This window comes from Notechis scutatus, chromosome 4 (genome assembly GCF_049901735.1).
Source record: "Notechis scutatus isolate UNSWTSFEM ecotype Mainland chromosome 4, rNotScu1.2, whole genome shotgun sequence".
Lineage (NCBI taxonomy): Eukaryota > Metazoa > Chordata > Lepidosauria > Squamata > Elapidae > Notechis > Notechis scutatus.
The window spans coordinates 162641309-162668010 of record NC_142012.1 but is presented as its reverse complement, the minus strand read 5'-3'; the positions used below and the strand labels follow the sequence as shown (position 1 = coordinate 162668010).

Genomic DNA, 26702 nt, shown 5'->3' with positions numbered 1-26702 from the left:
CTTACCAGGTGTGTCAAAACCCTAATATTCTCCAGAATGTTTCATTCGTTCATTCTCTGGCTCATACCAATCCATGCTTTCTGGGGTGTGTTCAGGAGACGTCATTCCTCTGAATGAAACTGTTGGGCAACCCTCCCCCCCCACCCCCCACCCCCAAAAAGAAGTCAGTTTGGCATATTTAATATGCAGAACTGGGAAAGTTCACAAAAGACCAGCCTTGGCATAGCCTGGTTCTTTCCCTTGGGCTTTATGTAGTGATGCCCTTCCCTACCTTGTACAACAGGTATAGTGAGCTCTGCTCTAGCTATGTAGGTGATTAAAGCACCAGGCTAGAAGCTGAGATCCTGAGTTTCAATCCTGCCTTAGGCAGGAAAGCTGGCTGGGCGACTTTGGGCCAATCACCAGGAGCCAGTGAGTTCTAATCCCGCCTTAAGCATGAAAGGTGGCTGGGCAACTTTGGGCCAATCCACCAGGAGGCTGTAGGTTTTACTCCCACCTTAGGCACGAAAGCCGACCGAGTGACTTGGACCAGTCACCAGGAGACTGTGAGTTCTAGTTCCATCTTAGGCATGAAAGCTACTGGGTGATGTTGGACCAATCCTCAGGAAAGTGTGAGTTCTAGTTCCATCTTAGGTATGAAAGGTGACTGAGTGACTTTGGAGTAGTCCACCAGGAGAAGCTGTGAGTTCTAGTCCACTTTAGGCATGAAAGCTACTGGGTGATGTCGGACCAATCCTCAGGAAAGTGTGAGTTCTAGTTCCATCTTAGGTATGAAAGGTGACTGAGTGACTTTGGGCCAGTCACCAGGAGACTGTGAGTTCTAGTCCACTTTAGGCATGAAAGCTACTGGGTGATGTCGGACCAATCCTCAGGAAAGTGTGAGTTCTAGTTCCATCTTAGGCATGAAAGCTGGCTGGGTGACTTTGGGTCAATCACCAGGAGGGTGTGAGTTTTAGTCTTGCCTTAGGCACGAAAGCTACTGGGTGACCTCAGAGCAAGCGCCAGGAGAAGGTGAGTTCTAGTCCCACTTTATGCACTGAAGATGACTGGGTGACTTTGGACCAGTCCCTCACCCTCCGCTCAACCCACCTCACAGGATGGTTGTTGTGGGGAAAATAGGAGGAAGAAGGGATAATGGGTTGCCTTCACCACCATGAGTTATTTATAAAAACAGTAAAGGTGGGATATAAATCATTAAATAAAAATTTAAAAATAGTTTAGCCTGTGGGAAGCAACTGCTTCTCGCCTTTGGAAGATTCCAGATGTAGACTCAGCAGGAGAAACAGGCCCTGCCCTCTCTCTGTGTGTGTGTGTGTGTGTGTGTGTGTGTGTGTGTGTGTGCAAGCTATTCAGGGGGGAATGTTGCAAGATGGGTCAGAGTTCGGCGAGGTACAAGAGTCCAGAATGGTGCGCTGAACATTAGCAGAAGGAGCAGGCTGGAACTCTGCAGAGAGAAAGTCTGTCGAATGCAGGGCTGCTTCTCTTTATGGCCTGGATATTTCTGCAGAAGTTGCTCTCATGCCACGTGATTTAGAAGGAGAAGAATCAGGTGAGATAAGTCAGTCATTGGTATATTGTTTTCTTTGCAAAGGAAAAAGCTGGCACAGTCCACAATGAGGGGACCACTTCCCGTATGCTCCTCCCTTGGCTTTTCCCTTCCTTTGCTTGTTTTTGTTTTTAAATGCAATGCCCCCCCTCTCCCAGGCCCTGTTTTTGTCTGCGCCAGCCTCCTGCAGCCCTCTGCCAACAAAAATGGAGCCTGGGAGGGCGGTGCGCGGCCCTCCTGAGCTCCCTTTTTGCTGGCAGAGGCACCATGGGCTGGTCCTTTGCTGTTTCCGTGGGTGGGGGGGGGCATGGGCCAGATCTAATCACCCCGTGGGCCGGATCCGGCCCGCGGGCGTTGAGTTTGACACCCCTGCCCTAGCCATACATGTTTTAAGTTCTCCTGTGTTGGTTTTTTTCCCTGTGTTGGGAGCACCAAAGTACTCCTGCGGCCAAAGGATTTGCTGTTGATATCCCCGTTGCCCAGGGCATGCCCAATCGAGGGGTTCCTTTGGCGTCCCTCGGATGTTGCCCATCAAAAGTGATACCCATTAATCTACTCGCAGTCAACCTTCTTTCGAACTGCTGGGTCATCAGGAGCTGGAGCTTGTGGCGGGTGCTCACGCCACCCTGCAGCAGCAACGGGTCTCGAACGCGGCAAGCCTGCCGATCAGCAGCCAAGGGTTCGAACCTCGTGAACTTACCTCGTCTTGCTTCGTAGCCCACATTTTCCCTCCGTTTTGCCCCACAATTACCCTATGGGACAGGCTGGGCTAAGAGAGAATGACACAGCAACTGAATGGGCACAGCCAGACATACCTGGGTTGTTGCTTCCTCTGGGTTTAGTTTCACCTCCTCACGGTTTAGGTTGAGGGTCTTTCAGGCTGCCTTAGATTCATAATGTAGCTGTTGCAATTTGCCTCGAGCGCCAAAATCCAAGCCGCGTTCGAGACCGTTGCTGCTGCAGGGTGGAGTGAGCACCCGCCACAAGCTCCTGTCTGTACGGCATCGTATTCAGATGCCAAGGTTTTTCAGTGCTCTACATTCGCTGTCGGCAAAAATGGGAATTACTGCCCCACTTCTTGTTCAGAAGAAATCAAATATTCCAAGTCCTTGTTGAAAAAACTCAGACTCTGGTAGGCTCACATGACTTGCTACTCTCAAATTCTGCAACACTTACAGATTCAGATAATCAGAGTTGGAAGGGACCTTATAGGTCATCTAGTCCAGGGTCCCCAACCACCGGTCCGCGGCTTGCTGGGCACCGCCATCTTTTTCATGAAAAAGTGCTTCCGGTGAGCTTTTCCGGGTAGAAAGCTCACCGGAAGCACGTTTTCATCAAAAAGATGGCGGCACCCAGCTGATGCCGGTACCGGGCGCGGCGCCCAGCTGATGCTGGTACCGGGCAGCGGCGTCAAAAAGGTTGGGGATCACTGATCCTAGTCCAACCCCCGCCCAAGCAGGAGACCCTACACCATTTCTGACAGATGGGAGTCCAATCTCTTCTTGAAAGCCTCCAGGGATGAAGCTCCCCCAACTTCCAAAGGCAACTTCTGTTCCATGGGTTGATTGTCAGAAAATTTCTCTTTATTTCCAGGTTGAATCTCTCCTTGTTCAGTTTCCATCCATTATTCCTTGTCTGGCCTTCGGGTGCTTTAGAAAATAGCTTGACCCCTTCCTCCTCTCTGTGGCAGCCCCTCAACTTCCTCCTCGTTTCTTCAACATCCCTCATTACAGCTAATCCTCGACTTAGCAACTGTTCATTTAATGACCGTTTGAAGTTACAACAGCATTGAAAAAGTGACTGATGGCCGTTTTTCACACTTAACGGCCATTCCAGCACCCCCATGGTCATGTGATCACAATACAGACACTTGACAATTGACTCATATTTATGTCGGTTGTGGAGTCCTACGATCGTGACATCCCCTTTGAGACCTACTGACAAGCAAAGCCAGATTCACTTAACAACCGTGTCACTAACTTAACAACTGCAGTGATTCATCTAACAACTGTGGCAAAAATGGTTGCAAAATGAGGCAAAATTCACTTAACCCCCGACTCGCTTAGCAACGTAAATGTTGGACTCCATTGTGGTCATAAGTTGAGGACCACCTGTGTTCTGAATTTCCTCTGGGAAGCCTTTTTATTTTCGATCCACTTCAGCATTTATGAAAAAACCACCAGCAGCCCCCAACCTTTTGGAGCACCAAGGACCGGTTCCGTGGAGAGAGGTTTTTCCGTGGACCGGAAGAACCATGGTTTGGTGTGCCGCCTGCATCCCACGGATGGGGCTTCGCTTGTTTTTGTGGCCTGGTTTTTGTGGCATGCCGGCCCGGTGTCAGCCCACGGACCGGGGATGTTGGGGACCCCACCCTAAACTCTCTATGCCAGGGGTCTCCAACCTTGGCAACTTTAAAACTCGTGGACTTCAACTCCCTGGCTGAGGAATTCTGGGAGTTGAAGTGCACAAGTCTTAAAGTTTCTTTGCTGGCTGAGGACTTCTGGGAGTTGAAGTCCACAAGTCTTAAAGTTGCCCAGGTTGGAGACCCCTGCTCTATGCTTTACTGGTGGTCACCTTTTGAGTCAACTCTTAAGTGGGTTGGACGAGAAAAGGGAACATCGATATTTTATGAAACTGTCTGTCTGGAGACTTAGCAAGGATCGGTAAGTTAGGCAGCTGCATTAAAGAATTATGGGCCAACAGCATCCAGACAGCCATTAGACGAGATGCCTAAATGCCCTCTTTGTAAAGGTGATACATTCTGGAGTATCTGCTTTGAGTGATTTTTAAAAGAATAATTAAGGGAGAGGCTAATGCTAGTATCTCTTGAGCAGCAGGACAGTGAGATTTTCCAGGGTTGTGCCAGATTCCTCAAATGAATACAGTAGAGGCAGTCCTCGACTTACAACAGTTCATTTAGTGACCGTTCACAGCTACAAGGGCCCTGCAAAATGGGACTATTCACTGTTTTGGACACTTACAACTTACATCCCCTTGGTCACGGGCTCAAAATTTGGACGCTTGGCCACTGGTTCATATTTATGATGGTTGCAGTGTCCAGGGATCATGTGATCCCCTTTTGTTGACCTTCTGACAAGCAAGTTCAATGGACAAGCCAGATTCATTTAACAACAGTTACTAACCTAACAACTGCAGTGATTCACTTAGCAACGGTGGCAAGACAGGTCGTAAAACCGGACGAAACTCGCTTAATAAATGTTAGCAACATAAATTTGGGGTCAATTGAGGTCGTAAGTCAAGGACTACCCGTGGTGGAATCAGATCTTGCATGACAGTGGGCATCCAGATACTTCCCCTGATTGCTGTAACTTTGCTGGTTGCCTGTACATCCTTCTCCTTGAGCGTGGTTAGGCTGAACCTTGTTTTATGTACTTATTTTGATTTTATCCTGCCTTAAATCACTTGAGGTAGCAAGTGTATCTAATACTCCTTTCTCCTCCTATTTTCCCCACAACAACCCTGTGAGGTTGGTCGGGCTGAGAGAAAAAGGACTGGCCCAAAGTCACCCAGCTGGCTTTCATGCCTAAGGCCAGGACTAGAACTCACAGTCTCCTAGTGATTGGCTCAGAAGTTACCCAGCTGGCTTTCATGCTACGTGGGCACTAGAACTCACAAGTCTCCTGGTGATTGACCCAGAATCACCCAGCCAGCTTTCATGCCCAATGGGTACTAGAACTCCCAGTCATTGGCCCAAGGTCTCCCAGCCAGTCTTCCATGCCCAATGAGTACTAGAACTCACAGTCTCTCAGTCATTGGCCCAAAGTCCCCCAGCCAGCCTTCAAGCCCAAGGATTGGACTCCCGGTATTGGCAGGTCTCCCAGCAGTCTTCCAGCCCAAGTGGGGGGGACTACAGTCTCTCACATGGCCAAAGTCCCCAGCCAGCCTTAAGAAGGGGTATTAGAACTCACAATCTCCCAGTCATTGGCCCAAAATTACCCAGCTAGCTTTCATGGCTACATGGGCACTAGAACTCACAAATCTCCTGGTGGTTGACCCAGAGTCACCAAGCCAGCTTTCATGCCCAATGGTTCTAGAACTCACAATCTCCTAGTGATTGGCCCAAAGTTACCCCGCTGGCTTTCGTACTTAAGTGAGCACTAGAACTCATCATCTGATGGTTGGCTCAAAACCACCCAGCTGGCTTTCATGCCCAAGGCATGGAACTCTAGAACTCATGGCCTTCTGCTTCCTTACACCTTAACCACTAGACCAAACTGTCCCTCTGGTTTTGCTTAACGGTCTGATGCAGCATATCTCAGCCTGAGCAACACCATAAGATGTGTGGACGTCAGCTCCCAGAATGTTGGTTGGGGGAATTCTGGGAGTTGAAGTCCACACGTCTTAAGCCTTGAGAAATGCTGGCGTAAGGAGTTGTGCAAACCCAGAAAAGGAGCTGATGCAGTAACTGACTTAAGCAAATTATGGGAATGCAGGTGCTGCGTGCCAGGGTTGCCAAGCGTTTGGAGATAAATCTTTCTTCATCGTAAATCAAAAACTGTTGGGTAAGAAGAAGGCCAGTCTGGTTCAGCACCTTCTTCCTGCGGTGGCCAGCTGGGGAATACAGGCAGTCCTCGACTTACAACGGTTCATTTAGTGACCATTCGAAGTTACAACAGCACTGAAAAAAAGTGACTTGTGACCGTTTTTCACATACTTCCAACCACTGCAGCATCCCCACAGTTGCATGAGCAAAATTCAGAGGCTTTGACAACCAACTCATATTTATGGCGGTTGTAGTGTGCAAGAGTCATGTGATGATCCCCTTTTTGCAACCTTTTGACAAAGTCAGTGGGGAAGCCAGATTCACTTAACAACCGGGTTAACGGCAGGGTTTCACTTAACAAATGTGGCAAGCAAGGTCGATAAATGGGGCAAAACTCATTTAACAGCAACAGAAACTTTGGGCTCAATTGTGGTTGTAAGTCAAGGACTACCTATAATTGATGCTTAAGGTCTAGTTTAAAACCCCACATCTGTAGGCATGCACACCATGGAAACGAAAAACCCTGCTCTCCTGTTTTATTCACTTATTTTTTTAAAGTTGCAAGCTGGCATCCTACGCTTGGTCAGCCATTTTTGTTGGAGAAAAAGTAACTTTTGAAATGTTCTCAGTTGCAAACTACCATTGCAAATTGGATCTATAAAACCATCTGTCACTAAAGGGCAAAACTCCTCACTCTTTGCAAAGGGACAGAATGCTGTAATTTTACTTCCGCCGATTGGGATCAGCCTAATAGTCGTGGGTGTATAACATCAGTACAGTTGCCAGCACTAAGCTTCTTATAAAAGGATTTGAGTAATTCTTGCTTCAGATCCATCCTAAGTTCCCTGGGTGAGCTACTGATTTTCACTTAGCCTTCCGTGAAAATGCTTATCAGGCTATCTTTAAAACTGCAGCCTGCTCTTTTTTTCTTTTTTCTTTTGATACATATATACATTTTGATTTGAGATAATATAAAATACAAATGAAAAGAAAGAAAGTAGGGAAATGGGGAAGGTGTAGGGTAAAGTAGGAAAGAGGAAAGAAAAGCATTGGCTCCCAGATTTTTTTTTAGTCCAGTAAAATACAAAATAGAATTATAGCTTCAATTTTTTATGATTACATATTTAGTAAATACTAGTGATTTCTAATTTATTATCTTTACTGTCCCCTCTAATTGGTATTATTGGTATTATTTTGACTAATATTACTTTTGGATGTATACTGAGAGTTTCCACACCAGAGATAAACACCTTGTGTGTCTTAATCCAGAGGTCTCCAAATATGGCAACTTTAAGACTTGTGGATTTCAACTCCCAGAATTCTCCAGCATAGCTGGCTGGAGAATTCTGGGAGTTGAAGTCCACAAGTCTTAAAAGTTGCCAAGTTTGGGGACCCCTGGTCTAATCACACCTGGCCAATAAAGAATATTCTATTCTGCTCTATTCTGTTCACTTCTATGTTCCATTCTATTCTACTCTGTTCTGTTCCATCCCATTCAACCCAAAGTCAAAATTTCACACACCCCTTATTTGAGCACAAAGGTCTAGAAGTGGTTCCCAAGCAGAAAGAAAACTATTATACCTTCTTTTCTCTATTTAAAACAGTTAATTTTGCCATAATGGTGCTAACTCCATCGCTTTCTTTTCAAAACTGCATTTAATTTCCTGTTTTGTTTTATGGAAGAAGTGATTCCCAGAACTCTTGTTTGCAGTTCCTGAGGTGATTCTCTCAAAATTTTAATGCTAGGGGTCTGAATTTTAGTGAGGCGGTTTTTCCCGTTCCCTGTTTTAAATAAAAATTTAAAACAGGGAGTGGGAAGCTTCCTTCCTATTCCCTGCGCCGTCAAAGAAGCGGCCATTTGTAGTAAAACAGGTTTTGCCTCTATGGCTGTTCAACAAGTTAGGAAAGGATAAATTACTTTCCTGATGTTCTTACAAATTGCCTTCCCCTATTTTAAGGTCAAGAGAGAAATGGATACACTTCACGTTTGGTGGAAAGATACCGTGTTTCCCCGAAAATAAGCCCTGACCAGAAAATAAGCCCTAATGCGTCTTTTGGAGCAAAAATTAATATAAGACCCAGTCTTGTTTTGAGGGAAACACATTATAAACCTGCCAATAGGGCGTGGAAAATAAAGTGGAGAACCAGAGATAAAGTGAACACAAAACCAACCAGCAGAGCTGAATCTTCTTTGATGATGAAGAAGATGATGATAATTTAGCCATTCTGTTGTTTCCAACTCTTAGCTATCCCATAAACTCCATCTCTCTACATCTTCCCGTCTGCCAGTATTGCTTTGAGTTGTATTCTGACCAAGGCTTCCTGAGACCGTAATTAAGCACATGCTTAGTTAAAACAACTCTTGTTTTATTTCAATACTGGGAATTATGTTCATTCCCAGCCTGTAATGAGTCCCAAACAGTCCCTCGAGATAAGCACCCACCTTTATCTCCTTTGAATTGCTGTCAACAACTAAAGTGCCAAATGAATTGTAAAAAACCAAAGAAAGTACAAAGTCCACACAGAGCTTCAAGGTTTAATCTGAACAGAGCGAACGACTTTGCTTCCTGCAAAGGTTTCTCTACCTTTGCATTTCCTTTATACCTTATGGAAGGGGCAGTCACCTCCAAGCCTTACTCCCGAGTTGCCCCTTTTGTCTCAGCTGCTCTCACCTTCTAGCAGCTCTGCGCATACGCGCACTGGGAACAGGCTCCCCTTGTTCCTCTGCCTTGCTGCTGCCAGACTCCAGAGGCTCCGGAATCAGCACCCCACTCCCAGATGGTCCTGGCCCCATCTCTGTATCGGATGCAGGACCCTCTTCCGAGTCCTCCACAGACTGGTCCCCGTTCTTCCCCACTGTCTCATTCCGCTGCCATCTGCACAGGCTGCTGGCAAACCACAACAAGTTGTTCTCTGCTCTGGCTGGTGTCAGCTTTGATGGCATCCAGCCACCCTGTTCTTTTTCAACCTGATTTCCTTTTACAGGTTAGTCCTCGAATTACAACAGTTCACTTAGCGACCATTCAAAGTTACAATGGTGCTGGAAAAAAGGGGAGACTTAGACTGGTTTTCACGCTTACGGCCATTGTAGGGTCTTTACGGTCATGTGACCAAAATCCAGCTGCTTGGCAGGTGATTCATATATATGAGTGTCCTGGGGTCATGTGATAATCCCTTTTTGCACCCTTCTGATAAACCAAGTCAGTCACTTAACAGTCATGTACTGTTGTTAACTAACGTAACAACTGGAATGTCTCACTTAACAAAAGCAGCAAGGAAGGTTGTAAAATGGGACAAAATTCACTTAACTAGTGTCTCATATAGCAGCACAAATTTGGACTTCAGCTGTGGTCCTAAGTCTGTTAACTTTTCCAAACATAATTGCTTTCTCCAGTGAATTTCCCTGCACAACAGAATATTCTTAAAAGGTTGTAGAAAATAACAGGCTTATTGCCTGGTGCTAAAGAAAAGAAATCTAGGTGTCTAGTTTCTCCCTTTCGGGAGATTGGTCCACTAATTACTCTCCCATTCCCAAATGCATATAATGGGTCATAATCATAGACTAGATTTAATGTTGTGGTTGAAGAAATAGCTTTCTCCAGTGAATTTCCCTGCACAACAGAATATTCTTAAAAGATGGTAGAAAATAACAGGTTTATTGCCTGGTGCTAAAAAAAAAAAGAAAGAAACCAGTTACTCTCCCATTCCCAAATGCCTATTATGGGTAGAATCATAGACTTGATTTTAATGTTGTGGTTGAAGAAATAGTGGGAATCATTTTTCTTCATCTTTGGCATATGCGTTTCCCAACCTTAGCCATTTTAAGAGGTGTGGACTTCCAACTCCCAAAATACCCCCAGCCAACAATGTTGTAAGATGGAATTATACACGTCTTAACATTCCTTTAACACAGGGGTCTTCAGAGTTGGCAAGTTTAAGACTTGTGGACTTCAACTCCCAGAATTCCTCCTCCAGTCATGTTACCTCAGGAATTTTGGGAGTTGAAGTCCACAAATCTTGCCAAGTTTGAAGACCCTTGCTTTAGCAGATACTTTATGGTGTCTCTGTGTCACTAACAAGCTTCACACCTTGATGTAAGGAGTGTGCCCATCCCTGGCCTTTGCTCACTCAGCAAAGGGTGAGAAACAAAATGACAACCTATGAACATCCTTCTCTGTGAACTCTTGTTTCTCTTCCTGCCTCTATGATTCAGTGTTGGTTAAGACTTATTTAAAAAATAAGCAGATACTATAACTTCCTGGGAAAGAAAACAAAAGGTAGGAGTCAGGCACTGAGATGAGAGGAGAAAAAGACTTATAATTGACAGATTGAAGAGGGGGGGGAGGAAGAAAAAGGCTTACAGGACTCACAACATCTCCCTTCCAGCACTGATAAGGTTACTTGGTTGGGTAATGAAATGTCTGCATGAAAACAACCATGCTCAGGAGAACCAAGGACCTCACAGCACTCTTTCAAGCTAACCAAAAAGCCAAAAAATGGGTGGTTTTTCCTTAAGAGAAAAAAAGCTGGATCTATTCCCCCCCCCCCTTACTTAGGGCTTGTATATATTTTTAGATTTAGTCATCTCCATTTTAATGTTAATTTTTCTAACTTAAACATTTGTTTTTGTATAATCTTTTCAAATTGACAATTGTATGCCACTCTGAGTCACTTCTTGTGAGATTGGTGGCTATTTAAATTTGATGGAAGAGAGAGGGGGAGGGAGAGAGATATGAGAGATTGATAGATAAGAGAATGATGGATAGATGATAGATGGATGGATGGATGGATGGATGGATGGATGGATGGATAGATAGATAGATAGATAGATAGATAGATAGATAGATAGATAGATAGATAGATAGATAGATGATAGATTATAGATACAAATTAGATACATAGATAAAAAGATAGATATTTGATAGATATAAATTTGATATAAATTTGATAGATACATACAAATTCGATAAGACAAGAGTAAATAAATTAACCCCATTTCCCATCTGTAATAATTTTGAGGCTCTTGAATGGAACCTAAAAACAGAAATGAGGAAAAACAGCAATTATTGGAGCTGTCTGTTTCTCTTAAGAGACGATTTAATAGACTGGACTAATTTGCAGTCCATATTCCACCAGCTATCCTGTATCTTCCACAGACCATAAGAACAGGATTGCACAGGGTCAGGAAGGGGAGAAGCGATTGTCACTGGATGGCTTAACTGAATTCATGGCAAAACAGTGCTTGCTCACAGCACCAACTGTTATTTCAGCGTTTGAGCAATTAGCCTCCATTAAAAATAACTTGGAGCTATTAAAAAGCGGCTCTGAGGGGCTTTGCACAAAAGCATTACAGGAAAATTATCTGCCTTTTAAGCCCTAACAGAAAATTTCATGAGGCAACATTTCTTAGGATTGAGCAACAATAAATCACAAGCTATCCAAGGTGTGAACAGGATTGCTGACAGGTGTGCAAGCAGTCAAAAAAAGTTACCTCATCAAAGCTTACTCACTCCTTGTAATTAAATCAGCTTGCTCTCCATCTTTTTTCCCCCTTTTCAATCAGTTTTGTTTGGTTTCATTACAAGATTAAAAGAAAAAGAAAAAGAAAAAAGTGTAAAGGGGGAAAAAAGTGATGACTTTTGTCTTTTTTTAACTGCAGTAAAATGCAAATTCGCTTAACAACCATGGCAAAAAAGATAAAAATGGGTCATCTCCTAAATCATCTCCGTGATTTAGAGGAGATTGTTGAACCTTAAGACTATAGATAGTCCTTGACTTACGACCCCCATTGAATCCAAAATTTCAGTTGCTCAGCAAGGTATTTGTTAAGTGAATTTTGCCCCATTTTACGACCTTTCTTGCCAGAGTTGTTAAGTGAATGACTGCAGTTGTTAAATTAGTAACTCCTCTGTTAAGTGAGTCTGATTTCCCCTTTGACTTTGCTAGTCTGAAGGTCGCAAAAGGGGATCACATGAACCCCCCCCCCCCCAGGACACTGTAACCGTCATAAATAGGAGTCGGTTGCCAAGCATCTCAATTTTGATCACGTGACCCTGGGGATGGCGCATATGTCGTAAGCATTAAAAACAGTCATAAATCCCTTTTTTCAGTGCCCTTGTAACTTCGGACAGTCACTAAATGAACTGTTGTAAGTCGAGGACTACCCTATATATGTGAAGTATCCTTATTTAAAACTGCTGGATTAGGTCCAGACAATATTCATGTGGAATAACTGGGGATTTAGACTAGGGATCCCCAATCTCTGATCCACGACTACCAGAGATGATATTCAGCAGGTTCTGACCAGAAATTTTGAGCAGTTCGGAGAACCGGCAAATGCCACCTCTGACTGTTCTCTGCCTCCCAAGTCCCAGCTGATTGGCTGGGTCTTCTTTAGTTGCCCTGCACAGGAGAACGGATCTGGAAAGCAGGTTAGTGGGGTGGGGAGGGAATATAGATTTGGCAGTACCCTTCCCCCTGGAGTGGGGAGGGAATGGAGATTTTAGAGTAGCCTTGTCCATGCCTACCAAGAACCGGTAGTAAAAATTTTTGAATCCCACCACTGACATCCAGTACTGGCCCGTGGCCCCGTTCAGAAGTGGGCCAGGCAAGCATGCGCAGCTCCACTCAGTGTGTGTCAGAGAAGCACCCCACACGCACACAGCTCTATTTGCACAAGCAGCGTTCGCTCGTGTGCAAAGCTCCATTTGCATGAGGGCAAGTGTACGTGCCCCTCACACAAATGGAGTTGCGCACGGCCCTGCCACTCACCCAAAACCATCCCTTCTCTGTCCCCCACCATCAGTCTGCCAACCCAGAAAGTTTGGGGGGCGCTGCCTTAAAACATTGTCTGGTCTTGTCATCATTTAACTGAAAAATACAATTCACCGCCCAAAGGCTCCTCCTCCTCCTCCTCCTCCTCCTCCTCCTTCATTATTATTATTATTTTGGTGCAACCTTTGTGGATTTCAACTTGGCTTTTGATCTGATTCTAAGGGAGAGGCTAAGACAAAAGCTTCGTGCATCCTCAATGAAATAGAAGATGGTTCCTGTTTATCTAGGCACTTTATTCTAAAGCCTCATGGAGTGTCGGATCTTTTCCCTTGGAGACATCCCTTTCCACCCGCAAGAGGAGTAAGGCAAGGGTGTATTCTGGTCCCCCCATTACTTTTTAATTAGCACATCAATTCCATTATTCAGGCTGTCTCACCTCTTCTAATCATCACTCTTTAATGTTTTAGCAGATTTTGGCTATTCCAGGCTTGCTATATTGCAGGCAATCTAGTAATTTTGTCTTATCTTCTCCCGGATGGGAATGAGGAGGTCTTTGAGGGCATTGGCTTCCTTTTGCCTTAAAGTAGGGGTCTCCAACCGTGGCAACTTTAAGACTTGTGGACTTCGACTCCCAGAATTCCTCAGCCAGCAAAGCAATTTTTAAGACTTGTGGACTTCAACTCCCAGAATTCCCAGCAAAGCTGGCTGAGGAATTCTGGGCGTTGAAGTCCACAAGTCTTAAAGTTGCCAAGCTTGGAGACCTCTGCCTTAAAGAACAACTTGTAGTAAACAATCGATAGTCCTCTACTTGCAACCATTTATTTAGCGACCATTTGAAGTTACAACGTCATTGAAAAATGGGACTTACAAAACCTTGCAACTGTCACATCTGATCAAAATTCTGGCGCTTGGCAGCTGGCATGTACTTGTGACGGATTGCAGCATCCCGGGGTCACCAGCCTCCTCAGCTGGCTTCCAACAAGCCAAGTCAATGGAGAGGAGCCCAAATTTGCATAACAACTGCACTGATTAGTTTAATCACCATTGCAAAAGAAAGACTGGTCAGGTTGGGCACAATGGATGTAATCCTGCCTCGCTTTAGCAAATGGAAATTCTGATCAATTGTGGTTGCAAATTGAGGGGCTTACCTCTATCAAAAATCGTTGTAGTGTTTGCATGAAACAATAATAGGTTACATAAATAGCAAATTAATGGGGTGTGGTACATCCAGTAGATGTGGTACATCCTTTTAAATATTTTGGGGTGCAGTTTCAAGCTTCCTTATCTTGGGGGACATATTTCAGTTTTTGGGCAAGAGTGACCCAATGTAACTTCACAGCTGTCTTTGACATTTTCTATTTAAAGGGGGGGTGGACACATTTTATTCCTGCAGCTTGCAAGGTTTTTCTTGCTGAGGTCATCTCTCAGCTTCTTTATGGTATTTCAATTTGCATTTCGACAAAGTTTAATATCCTGGAAACTTTCCAATCCAAATTTATAACGGCAGCAATCTCAGCTCCACGATGCACCAAGAATGCTATTTTACGGTTAGAGACAGATTTGGTTTCTGTGGGTGCCAAACCACAGTTCTATCTTCTTAATTTCCGGTTGGCATTGATTTTTTTTTTCCTTCTCTCCCCTGATTCTCGTAGACCGTTTTAAATCAACTTGGCTAAGAAAAGGAAATGGCAAACTCCCAGTCCTTAGTACTTTGGGGGAAAGCACCTGTCCATTAGGGCTTGAAAATGCCAGTAGCCATCTTAAACTATAGGATACTAGCTCGATCCCTGTGCTTTGCTATGAAACTATGTGGCCTGGCTTAGTTTTGGAGGAGGAAAATAAGGGGAAAAATTTGTGCCTCTGCCTACCAGCATCCATTAGTATTCATCTGGCCAGCCTCCTGTCAGTGTGTGAGAGAGTTGAGGGCTGTTTGGAAACTGAAACAGTATTTGCTGTGTGAGAAGGAGACAGCAAGGAGCCTGGGCGTGGCTTTAGCTCAACTTCTGAATTAAAGCTGCTTGGTGGTGTGAAACTAAAAGTGAAACTTCTCTGCTTGTGTTTTGCATTTGGTACAGATTTCTTTTGAGGTGGGGAAGGGGAGTAGAACTCCTTAGCATCAGAGCGTGTTAATAATAATATACAAAATGCTAATGCTCTGATGGTCATTTCGAAAAATCCTTTCTTAGTGAGCACCTAGAAGCCAAATTTCAAGTTTGTAGGCTTTACAGTTCTGGAGGTTTTGTGATGATGCATGACTGGTATTTTGTTTTATATGTATAGAAGAAGATTGATACTAACAAAGGAAAATATTTGTAGCTCAGGGTTGACATGAGGGGGTCATTGGTGGTCTCTGAGCTTGCTGGTTTTCTTGCAGACGTTTCATTACCCAGCTAGGTAACATCATCAGTGCTAGTGTTGGCATACTGATTTTCGTACCAGTGTAAGCCTAGTATCCAACCCTACGGTTTGTGGATTTGTCTCAAATAGGCAGGTGCCATCACCATACCTAATTCTGAAATTTTGTCAGGCCAGGGTGGATGCAGTACCCTCAGCAGTCCTGTGGAGATGACAGAAAAACATTCCTTTTCAGCCGTATTTATGTTTACGTGGAGAGAAAGGCTCATCTAAGCCAGATGCTCTTTTATTGCCCTCTGTAGGGAATCGAGGAAGAGACATATATGGACCCCATTTTAAACAATTTGCTGTGTAAAAAGCACAATCTCCGCCACTGTTTTTGTCTGTCTGCAACCCGAACAGATCCTTATTCCAGGTTGCCCAATGCTATCATTGTCCTGTCCGTCCTACCCACAGGGTTGAAATTTAACACACATTTGGGTCGGCCCAAAAGTGCTTTTCCAAACGGCGACTGGGATTTCTTGGTTATTTCCTTGAAAGCCGTTTTTGTTTCTTAACCGAAGAAGCTTCTTCAGAAGAACTGAACTCCCGAAGAACCAAAGAAGCTTCTCGGATGAGAAGTTAAAAAGGTTTTCTAGGGGTGGGGGAACCCCAAGAAAGTCCAGTTATCATTTTGGAAAACCATCTTTGGAAAAACGTATGACCTGGAGGATTGAGGATCTCTGCAGACATTCACACCTTTTGGTGACTGCCAGTGCCATTTGTATCTCAGTTAGTGTACATTAGACACTAATAGTATATCTCACATACTTTTAGTGCAGTTTTTTTTAAAAAATAAAGCTTTGTTCATAGTGTCAGGTCTCTGTATTTGATGGCTGTGCTTTTCTGGCCCCTGAGCCCTGATGAAGGCTTTGATTTGCTCCCTCAGCTACTGTGTCCAGGTGTGGCAAACAGTGCTTGCTTGTGACCTCATCGGTGGCTGCTAAGGATCTGCCTTCCCTTTCCTCCCTCCTGCAGCCACCCACCCTGGGCGTTTAGGGCCAGGAGGAAGAAAGTGCTTCCTCCTGGCCTCAGCCCTGTGGTAGGGCGGGAGGGAGGGCGAGCCCGGGAGGAGGAGTGCCAAGCTTTGAAAGACATGGCAGCTGGCTTCCAGGAGGTTAGCCCCCTGTCATGGGTAGAGTGAAGCCCTCGCCAAGGACAAGTTGTTGGTGGTTGACTTCAGGCCTTGACGTGGTCCACGGGCAGCTGGCCCTTCCTTTTCCTGACTTCAAGATTGTCTCTCCTTGTAAGTTATCTGGTGGGCCGGAATCCCTTTTACATTGTTGAGTTAGCCTGTCAAGTGGGATTACTAGAGAAGTCCATAGAAGCCGAGAAACTACAAGCGGTGATGATATACCCAGAGAGTTTTAACAACCTGAGGAGCGGTAGCTTGAAATCCATGCTAAGCATCCGCAGGCATTATTGCTCACGGTGTCATTTTTTGTACGGCTGTTCTTGGAACTTAACTATGCTGAGCTGAAGGATTTGGGGTAGGGGCGGGGTGGTGGGGATGTTGGATCCATTAAGGCAGATTTCTCTCCAACTTTTCCGGCATTGTGGACCTGCCGGAGTGGGGAAGAGGGGAGATTGTTCTGGGCGAGCAGTGGTCAAGCACATGCGCAGCTCTGCTTGCCCAAGCGGTGGGCACCTGCGCCCACCTCTCGCACAGATGGAACACGCTTGCACGTCCAAGTGAGGATTTGCAGAAGTAATCGCCTACCCCTTCTGCAACCTGGTTCCAGATGGTAGTGGGCCTCGGCCCAAGAGTTAGGGACCCCCTGCATTAAGGATTATGGTTGATGCCTGTATCCAAAGAGTTGGACTACACTTGCGGTCAGAGCTCCGGTAGTTACCCCCATTTAAATCACGAGTCTCTAGCCAGATTTTCAAAGCTTAAAGATTTATTAGGAGTAAACCTGCCGGTGCTTTGAGTTGCCACCCAAAATGCTTGTAGGCATTTCTCCCAAGCTTTGTCTACCCTGCGTAAACCATGTTTTCTCTCTCTCTCTCTCTCTCCCCCCACCCTTTGGTCCGGCAGATCCGAATACGAGATCCAAATCAGGGTGGCAAAGATATCACAGAGGAAATAATGTCTGGCGCTAGAACTTCTTCTACCCCAACTCCTCCTCAGGTAAGTTTCTTTCCTCGGTTCCATTCCTCTTTCCAAACGTGTCCCACCTTGGCTTGATAAGAAGTACATTTCTTCTGGTGTTTATAATACAAAAGCTCCGGGACTAAATCACAGCCAGCATTCGCTATGGGTGAGCACTAGCAATCCATCCTTGATGCCGGAAGAAGAACAGAGTTGGAAGAGACCTTGGAGGTCTTCTAGTCCAATCCCCAGCTTATTAATGTAGATTTGTGCGTACGGTGTAAAGAGTTCGATTTGAAATCCCTACACATGTAGCACTGTGATATTATTCCGATTAAAATCGAATTCGATTTTGGGAATCGCCGGGCGGGTGGCCGGGCGGGCGTAGCAGCGAGCGGCGGGCGGCGCGGGCGGTGGGGGTCTCTTGGCGGCCCCAATTTTTTTTTCAGAGGGGGAATATCATGCCTGATGTAGCCACCTTCTCCCTATCCAGCTGTTTTCCAATCCCTTAAAGTTAGTACAAAGAAATGGGTGAAGTTGTCCCTTCTTCTGCACCCAGGGAGGCCGTGACTCTGACCAGATATTAAAAAGTCCATGCCACTCAATAATTCAAAAGCTTCTTGCAGTTCAGCTTTCCTCCCAATCTCTTAATAGGTTGAAACTGCTCTTTTGGAATTCCTAACAAGAAAATTCTAGGAATTGCTGCCTCAGCATCTAGAGGTTTGCGTTCATCTACATGCGATGTAGCTAGAATCAATTATCTGCTCATTCTCGTGTGTGTGTGAGAGGGAGAGGGAGGGGGAGAGATATATTCATATTTGTTTTCTTGGTCTTGCTAATACTTCTTCCCTCAAATAAAAGAGGATTTAGGAAAATGGGGGAGATTACAATTATCAATGTTAGGGAGAATTGCTACTATCAAAATGAACATCTTGCCAAGAATACTATTTCTCTTTCAAACTATTCCAATTAAATTAGATAAAAAATTCTTTAATGAATTGAATAAAGTTACCATGAAATTTATTTGGTCAGGGAAAAAAGTGAGAATAAAATTAAGTTCAGATGCAGAGGTGGATTTGGACTCCCTGCCTGGGAAATATACTATAAAGCAGTAGTTTTAACATGGATTAAAGAATGGGCCAATCTGAGAAATAAAAGAATTTTAACCCTAGAAGGGCACGATCTAGAGGAAGGGGTGGCATGCCTTCATGTGGAACCCTGGAAATAAGAGATATACACACTTTAATAGACATGTAATTTGAAGCTCATTATTAAAAGTGTGGAAAGAGATTAAACATAAACATTATATGAAGATTCCAGGATGGGTTTCTGTTATGGAGGCATTGATCCACTCCAATGCCTTTGAAACTGGAAGAAAGATTAGGTATTATGATGTCCTAAATTGCCAGGGAGAATTAAAGATGAACCAAGAACTCAGAGAACAAGGGATGAAAATAGAGTGGTGGCCATATTTACAACTCAAGATGAGAAATAAAAAAGATATAGAAGAATTTGGAATTGAGGTAAAATCGAACCAATCAGATAAAATATTAGAGGGGATGGATGAAAAAATAATTTCTAAAATGTATAATTATCTATTAGAATTTGAAATGGCGGAAGAAATAGTTAAAGGCCCAATGATCGCATGGGCACGGAATGTAGGGCACAACATTAATTTGGAAGATTGGGAAAATATCTGGAAACAAAATTATAAAATAACAAAGAAAACCAATACAAAATGTGTTATCGGTGGTATCTGGCACCTTCAAGGTTAGCGAATATGTACCCAAATTTAAATCCAACTTGTTGGAAATGTAAACAAATGACGGATACCTTCTTTCACGCTTGGTGGCTTTGCCAAAAAAGTAAAAAGTACTGGAAAAAAATTTAGAATTTGGATAAAAGAAATTACAAATATACAACTAGAATTCAAGGCCAAAATATTTTTTGTTGGGAATGTTAAAAGGGCACTATGCAAAAGAAATGAAATACTTAATTCTCCATATAATCATGGTAGCAAGAATTGCATTGGCACAATGCTGGAAAGGTGACCAAATGCCAATAAATAATTTGATAATTCAGAAAGTTCTTGACTGCGCTGAAATGGACCTACTTACACAAAAACTTAGAGATGAGGTAGACTCAAAATATACTACAGCTTGGGGAAAATGTTACAATTGGATGAAGGAGAAAAACCAGGAAATTAAAAGATAAGGATTTGAAAAATGAAATGGTTAAACTGAGAGCATATACCAAAAATAGAAAATGAATATTAGTAAAATTGTTTTCAATAAATGATCACACCATCTTGGCTGATCAAAAATATACACTGCTCAAAAAAATAAAGGGAACACAAAAATAAGACATCCTAGATCTGAATGAATGAAATATTCTTATTAAATACTTTGTTCATTACATAGTTGAATGTGCTGACAACAAAATCACACAAAAATTATCAATGGAAATCAAATTTAGCAACCCATGGAGCTCTGGATTTGGAGTTACACTCAAAATTAAAATGGAAAATAACACTACAGGCTGATCCAACTTTGATGTAATGTCCTTCAAACAAGTCAAAATGAGGCTCAGTAGTGTGTGTGGCCTCCACGTGCCTGTATGACCTCCCTACAACGCCTGGGCATGCTCCTGATGAGGTGGCGGATGGTCTCCTGAAGGATCTCCTCCCACACCTGGACTAAAGCATCCCCCAACTCCTGGACAGTCTGTGGTGCAACGTGGCGTTGCTGGATGATGTCCCAGGTGTGCTCAATTGGATTCAGGTCTGGGGAACAGGCGGGCCAGTCCATAGCATCAATGCCTTCGTTTTGCAGGAACTGCTGACACACTCCAGCCACATGAGGTCTAGCATTGTCGTGCATTAGGAGGAACCCAGGGCCAACCGCACCAGCATATGGTCTCACAAGGAGTCTGAGGATCTCATCTCAGTACCTAATGGCAGTCAGGCTACCTCTGGCGAGCACATGGAGAGCTGTGCGCCCCCCTAAAGAAATGCCACCCCACACCATTACTGACCGACTGCCAAACCGGTCATGCTGGAGAATGTTGCAGGCAGCAGAACCTTCTCTACGGCGTCTCCAGACCCTGTCACATCTGTCACATGTGCTCAGTGTGAACCTGCTTTCATCTGTGAAGGGCACAGGGTGCCAGTGGCAAATTTGTCAATCTTGGTTTTCTCTGTGCAAATGCCAAACGTCCTGCACGGTGTTGGGCTGTAAGCACAACCCCCACCTGTGGATGTCGGGCCCTTATACCACCCTCATGGAGTCTGTTTCTGACCGTTTGAGCAGCCACATGCACATTTGTGGCCCACTGGAGGTCATTTTGCAGGACTCTGGCAGTGGTCCTCCTGTCCCTCCTTGCACAAAGGTGGAGGTAGCGGTCCTGATGCTGGGTTGTTGCTCTCCTACGGCCTCCTCCACGTCTCCTGATATACTGGCCTGTCTCCTGGTAGCGCCTCCATGCTCTGGACACTACGCTGACAGACACAGCAAACCTTCTTGCCACAGCTCGCACTGATGTGCCACCCTGGATGAGCTGCACAACCTGAGCCACTTGTGTGGGTTGTAGACTCCGTCACATGCTACCACTAGAGTGAAAGCACCGCCAGCATTCAAAAGTGACCAAACCATCAGCCAGAAAGCATAGGAACTGAGAAGTGGTCTGTGGTCACCACCTGCAGAACCACTCCTTTATTGGGGATGTCTTGCTAACTGCCTCTGCTTTCCACCTGTTGTCTATTCCATTTGCACAACAGCATGTGAAATTGATCGTCAATCAGTGTTGCTACCTAAGTGGACAGTTTGATTTCACAGAAGTGTGATTGACTTGGAGTTACATTGTGTTGTTTAAGTGTTCCCTTTATTTTTTTGAGCAGTGTATATGTTTTATGTCAATATTTGTATTTGTATATTGGTTTCGTTTGTAACAAGACATATTTTATACACTGTATATATTTTTCTTTCTAATCCTTAATAAAGTTTATTTTTTAAAAAATAATAATACTTCTTCCCTCCTCTGTTTTTCTATAGGCCGGAAGCGGTTCAGAGCCACAGGCCAACGGGGAGACACCTCACGTAGCAGTTATTGTCCGCCAAGGTATGATGGGACATTGATAATGGCTGAACTGGCCGATGTATGTATGTGTGTGATAAGTGCAGCTTCAACCTCACGTTTGTCTGTCCATAGAGAGGGTTGGAGCTGCACTTAAAACAGTTGAAGAGCTGTGGTGGCGCAGTTGTTAGAATGAAGTATTGCAGGCTGATTCTGCGGTCAGTTCGAGTCTGACCAGCTCAAGGCTGACTTATCCTTCCATGGTCGATAAAACGAGCCAGATTGTCGGGGGCAATGTGCAGACTCTATAAACCACTTAGAGAGCGCTGTAAAGCATTGCGAAGCGGTATGTTTCCCATGTAATCCGAAAGAAAAACAGATTTTCTTTGTTCCTCTCACGTGGATGATCTACTCAGTACAGGTAGTCTTTGACTTAACAAGAGTTTGTTTAGTGTCCGTTTGGCGTTACAAGAGCACTGAAAAAAAAGGGACTTACGATTTTTTTTCACAGTTACGAACATTGTAGCATTCCCATAGTCACATGATTCAAAATTCAGACAGTTGGCAACTGGCTCGTATTTATAGAATAGAAATAGAATAGAATTCTTTTATTGGCCAAGTGTGATTGGACACACAAGGAATTTGTCTTGGTGCAGATGCTCTCAGTGTACATAAAAGTAAAGATACATTCATCAAGAGTCAAGAATCATCAGGTAAAACACTTAATGATAGTCATGGGGTACAATAAGCAATCAAATCAAACTAGGAAACGGTCAATAAAAATCGTAAAGATACAAGCGACGAAGTTACAGTCATACAGTCACAAGTGGGAGGGGATGGGTGATAAGGAGTGATGAGAAGATTAATAGTGATAGTAGTACAAACTTTGTAAATATTTGGACAATGTTGAGGGAATAATTTGTTTAGCAGAGTGATGGCGTTCGGGAAAAAACTGTCCTTGTGTCTAGTTGTTCTGGTGTGCAGTGCTCTATAGAGTCGTTTTGAGGGTAGGAGCTGAATCAGTTTATGTTTGGTATGTGAGAAGTCTGTAGATATTTTCACAGCTCTCTTTTTGACTCCTGCAGTATGACGGTTGCCGTGTCCCGGGGTCACGTTAATCCCCTTTTGCGACCTTCTGACAAGCAGAGTCAATGAGGGAAGCCAGATTCACTTCAACTGTAGTGATTCGCTTAACAACTGTGCCAAGAAAAGTCATAAAATGGGTCAAAACTCGCTTAACAAAGGTCTCAGCCACAGAAATTTGGGGCTCGATTGCGGTTGTAAGTCAAGGACTATCTGTACGGTATAACCCTGAATCCTATCCCAGGATTCCTGGTCCATCTGGAATCTTAAGGAGGTGGTTTAACCCATGGATCAGACTTCAGCAGAGTGTGGGAAGTAACTGTAGAAGACGTCGCTAATTCAATTACTGGTGGTGGAATTCAGCTTTGTCTTGTGGTTTGAAGCAACGGTCTCCAAACATGGCAAGTTTAAGACGTGTGAGCTTCATGGAATAGACTAGAATTAGAATAGAGTAGATTAGAAATTAGGATAAAAAATAGAGCAGAATAGAAAATAGGATAGGATAGGATAGAATAGAATAGAATAGAATAGAATAGAATATAGAATAGAATATAGAATAGAATATAGAATAGAATAGAATAGAATAGAATAGAATAGAATAGAATAGAATATAGGATAGAATAGAATAGAAAATAGGATAGGATAGGATAGAATAGAATAGAAAATAGGATAGGGTAGAATAGAATAGAATAGAATAGAATAGAATAGAATAGAATAGAATAGAATAGAATAGAATAGAATAGAATAGAATATAGAATAGAAGAATAGAATAGAATAGAAAATAGGATAGGGTAGAATAGAATAGAATAGAATAGAATAGAATAGAATAGAATATAGAATAGAATATAGAATAGAACAGAAAATAGAATAGAATAGAATATAGAATAGAATAGAATAGAATAGAATAGAATAGAATAGAAGGGAACCTTGGAGGTCTTCTAGTCCAGTGATCCCCAACCTTTTTATGCCGGCCCGGTACCGCATCAGCTGGGCGCCGCGGCCGGTATCGGCATCAGCTGGCGCCGCCATCTTTTTGATGAAAAAGTGCTTCTGGTGACCTCACCGGAAGCACTTTTTCATCAAAAAGATGGCGGCGCCCAGCAAACCAGCGTAGGTCTTGTTCCACGGACCGGTACCGGTCCGCGGACTGGTGGTTGGGGACCCCTGTTCTAGTCCAGCCCGCATGCTCAAGCATGAGAACCTATACCATTTCAAATAGGTGGCTGTCCAGTCTTTTCTAAAAACTTCCAGTGATGAAGCACCTACACCTTCTGAAGGCAACTTCTTTTCCACTGGTTAATTGTCCTCACTGTTAGAAAGTTTCTCCTCAGTTCCAGGTTGCTTCTCTCCTTGATTAGTTTCCAACCATTATTTTTTGCCCTGCCTTCTGGTGCTTTGGAGAATAATTTGACCCCCTCTTCTTTCTGGCAGCCCCTCAAATACTGGAACACTGCTGTCATGTCATCCCTAATTCCTCTATTCTTTAGCCAAACCAAAATCCTGCAGCCATTCTTCGTATGTTTTAGTCTCCAGGCCTTTGATCATCTTAGTTGCTCTTTTCTGAACTTTTTCCAAAAAGAAGTTGCTGAATTCTGGGAGTTGAAGTCCACACGTCTTAATGTTGCCAAGTTTGGAGACTCCTGGTTTAGAGGTTTCCCATGGCATTTGGTTTTTAAACCATTGTTAGAGGAAAGTTTCGTTTAAGGTGTACATCTTGGGATTCTTGACAAACCAACTTTTAAAAGGAAAAATAGAACAGCTGCATAATTGATCCAACTGCAGAGCAATTTCTTTCTTTTTTCTTTTAATATTTTTATTGTATACACATTAAAAACATGGATCGTGGTGGTCTTCTTTGACGTACATTTCTGTCATTACATATTGTATTTAGAAAACAAAAAAGTTACATACATTTATATGCATATATACATTTAAACTTTATAGTTTTTAGTTCTATCTCAGTATTCCTCAAATATGAGGTCCCTCACATCTTCCCTATTTCACTTTTAATTCTTATTTCCATTTTGTGAACTTCCTTTCGTGTCCTCCAGTGATAAAATTTATTCCATATTTTATGGTATTCTGACTTATCTTGATCAACTGCAGAGCAATTTCATTGACCAGTGCAGTTGCTTGGTGGCTACTGCTTTTTTCCTAAATATTTTTAGGAAAATTATTAAATTAATATTAAATTAATTAATATTAAATTAACAATATTCCATTAAATTAAATTTAAACATTAATTTGTTTGGAATGCAGCTTTATGGAAAAACAAGTTCTCGGAAGTTGAAAGGCCACATTCTTAATCTGGGGTGTATCTTCCCTAAGTGCCGTCAATATTTAAAGCAGAAACCTCGGCTCTTGTTTGTGTCTCATTTATCAGTACTCTATGCCAGGGGTCTCCAACTTTGGCCACTTTAAGACTTGTGGACTTCAGCTCCCAGAATTTAAAGCCAGCAAAGCTGGCTGAGGAATTCTGGGAGTTGAAGTCCACAAGTCTTAAAGTGGCCAAGGTTGGAGACCCCTGGTCTATGCATTCTTTTGTTGAATGTGTAGACTACCAGTCAATGCAAAATGTAATGGATTGGACGAAGCTGAAAGGCATAGTTTTTTTTGCCTGTTGGCTTGAATTCATTCCTGCTCTCACAGGAATCTATGGTAAACTTTTGTTATCTATAGAGGAAGAAGGGATAACTTGGAGTCAATCTTTCCTTACTAATGAGAGTAACTGGTGAGATTCATGTAGAGATAGTCCTCGACTTATGACCACAATAGAGCCCAGAATTTATGTAGCTAAGTGAGAACTAAGTTTGTCCCATTTTACAACTTTCCTTGCCATATTTGCTAAGTGAATCACTGCATTTATTCAATTAGTAACACGGTTTTTAAGTCAACCTGGCTTTCTATGCTTTGTTTTGCATTATTGAGCCCAAAAGGGGGATACAGGTACTCCTCAACTTACGACCACAATGGAGCCCAGCATTTCTGCTTGTTAAGTGAGACATTTGTTAAGTGAGTTTTTGCCCCCTTCTACGACCTTTCTTGCCCCAGTTGTTAAGCGAAATCACTGCTGTTGATAAATTAGTAACATGGTTGTTAAGTGAACCTGGCTACCTCCTTGATTTTGCCTGTTGGGAGGTCGCGAAAGGGGATCGCACGTGCTTTGGGACACAGCAACAGTCATAAGTATGAAACAGTGGCCAAGCATTCGAAATTTGATCACACGATCATGGAGATGCTGCAAAGGTCTTAACTGTGACAAAAGGTTACTTTTTTCATCGCTGATGTAACTGTTGTAAATCAAGGACTACTGGTAGCATGATGACTGTGTATGGTTAGGTCAGCTCAGTTCAGACAACCTGTGCAAGAATGAACCTAATGCCCAGAAGATCATGGGTTGCCCTCTCCCCTCTTTGGAAGAGCTTTATAGCTCCTGCTGCCTTAAGAAAGTTCAAAACATTCTCCAAGATCCATCTCATCCTGGGAACCCTTTTTTTGAACTATTACCATCTGGCAGACGGTACAGGATAATAATAAAAACAAGGACAAATAGGCTGAAAAACAGCTTCTATCCCAGGGCAGTAACTCTATTTGATTCTACTATATAGTGCAGTGTTGGTGCGGTGTCGGGTGGGTTTTTCAATTCAACGTGTAGAGTGTGAAGGATGTGTGTTTGTGTTTATTTTCATGGTCATGATGTGCACTGAAGATGGTGTTTGATTTTGTTGTACGAGGTGCAATGACAATAAACTAAAGTAAACTAAACTAAAAAGGCACCCAAAGGCCAGACAAGGAATAATGGATGGAAACTGATCAAGGAGAGATTCAATCTGGAAATAAGGAGAAATGTTCTGACAGGGAGAACAATCAACCAGGGGAACAGAAGTTGCCTTCAGAAATTGTGAGAGCTTCATCACTGGAGTCTTTCAAGAAGAGACTGGACTGCCATTGTGAAGGATGTGTGTTTATGTTTATTTTCATGGTCATGATGTGCACTGAAGATGGTATTTGATTCCATTGTACGAGGTGAAATGACAATAAACTAAACTAAACTATGTGCTTTCTAGTCTCTGGCCACTAGGAGGCAGACTCTTAAAATGAGTCAGCCAAGACCAGGAGTGAGAAATACTGTACAGGTGGTCCTTGACTTATGGCCACAATTGAGCCCAAAATTTCCTGTTGCTAAGCGGGACAGTTATTAACTGAGCTTCACCCAGTTTTATCATCTTTCCCGTCAC

At 43.4% G+C, this 26702-nt stretch overlaps 1 protein-coding gene across 46 annotated transcripts in view; it reads left to right on the top strand.

The window, feature by feature from the left end:
* The window catches only part of EIF4G1 (eukaryotic translation initiation factor 4 gamma 1), a 135447-nt gene that overhangs the window by 61821 nt on the left and 46924 nt on the right, over positions 1 to 26702 (top strand). For all 46 annotated transcript variants that reach the window (XM_087965489.1, XM_087965483.1, XM_087965475.1 and 43 more), the window contains 2 exons: positions 17257 to 17349; positions 21360 to 21426. In XM_087965489.1, the coding sequence (XP_087821615.1) occupies positions 17257 to 17349; positions 21360 to 21426 (160 nt within the window). The remainder of the gene's footprint in view (positions 1 to 17256; positions 17350 to 21359; positions 21427 to 26702) is intronic.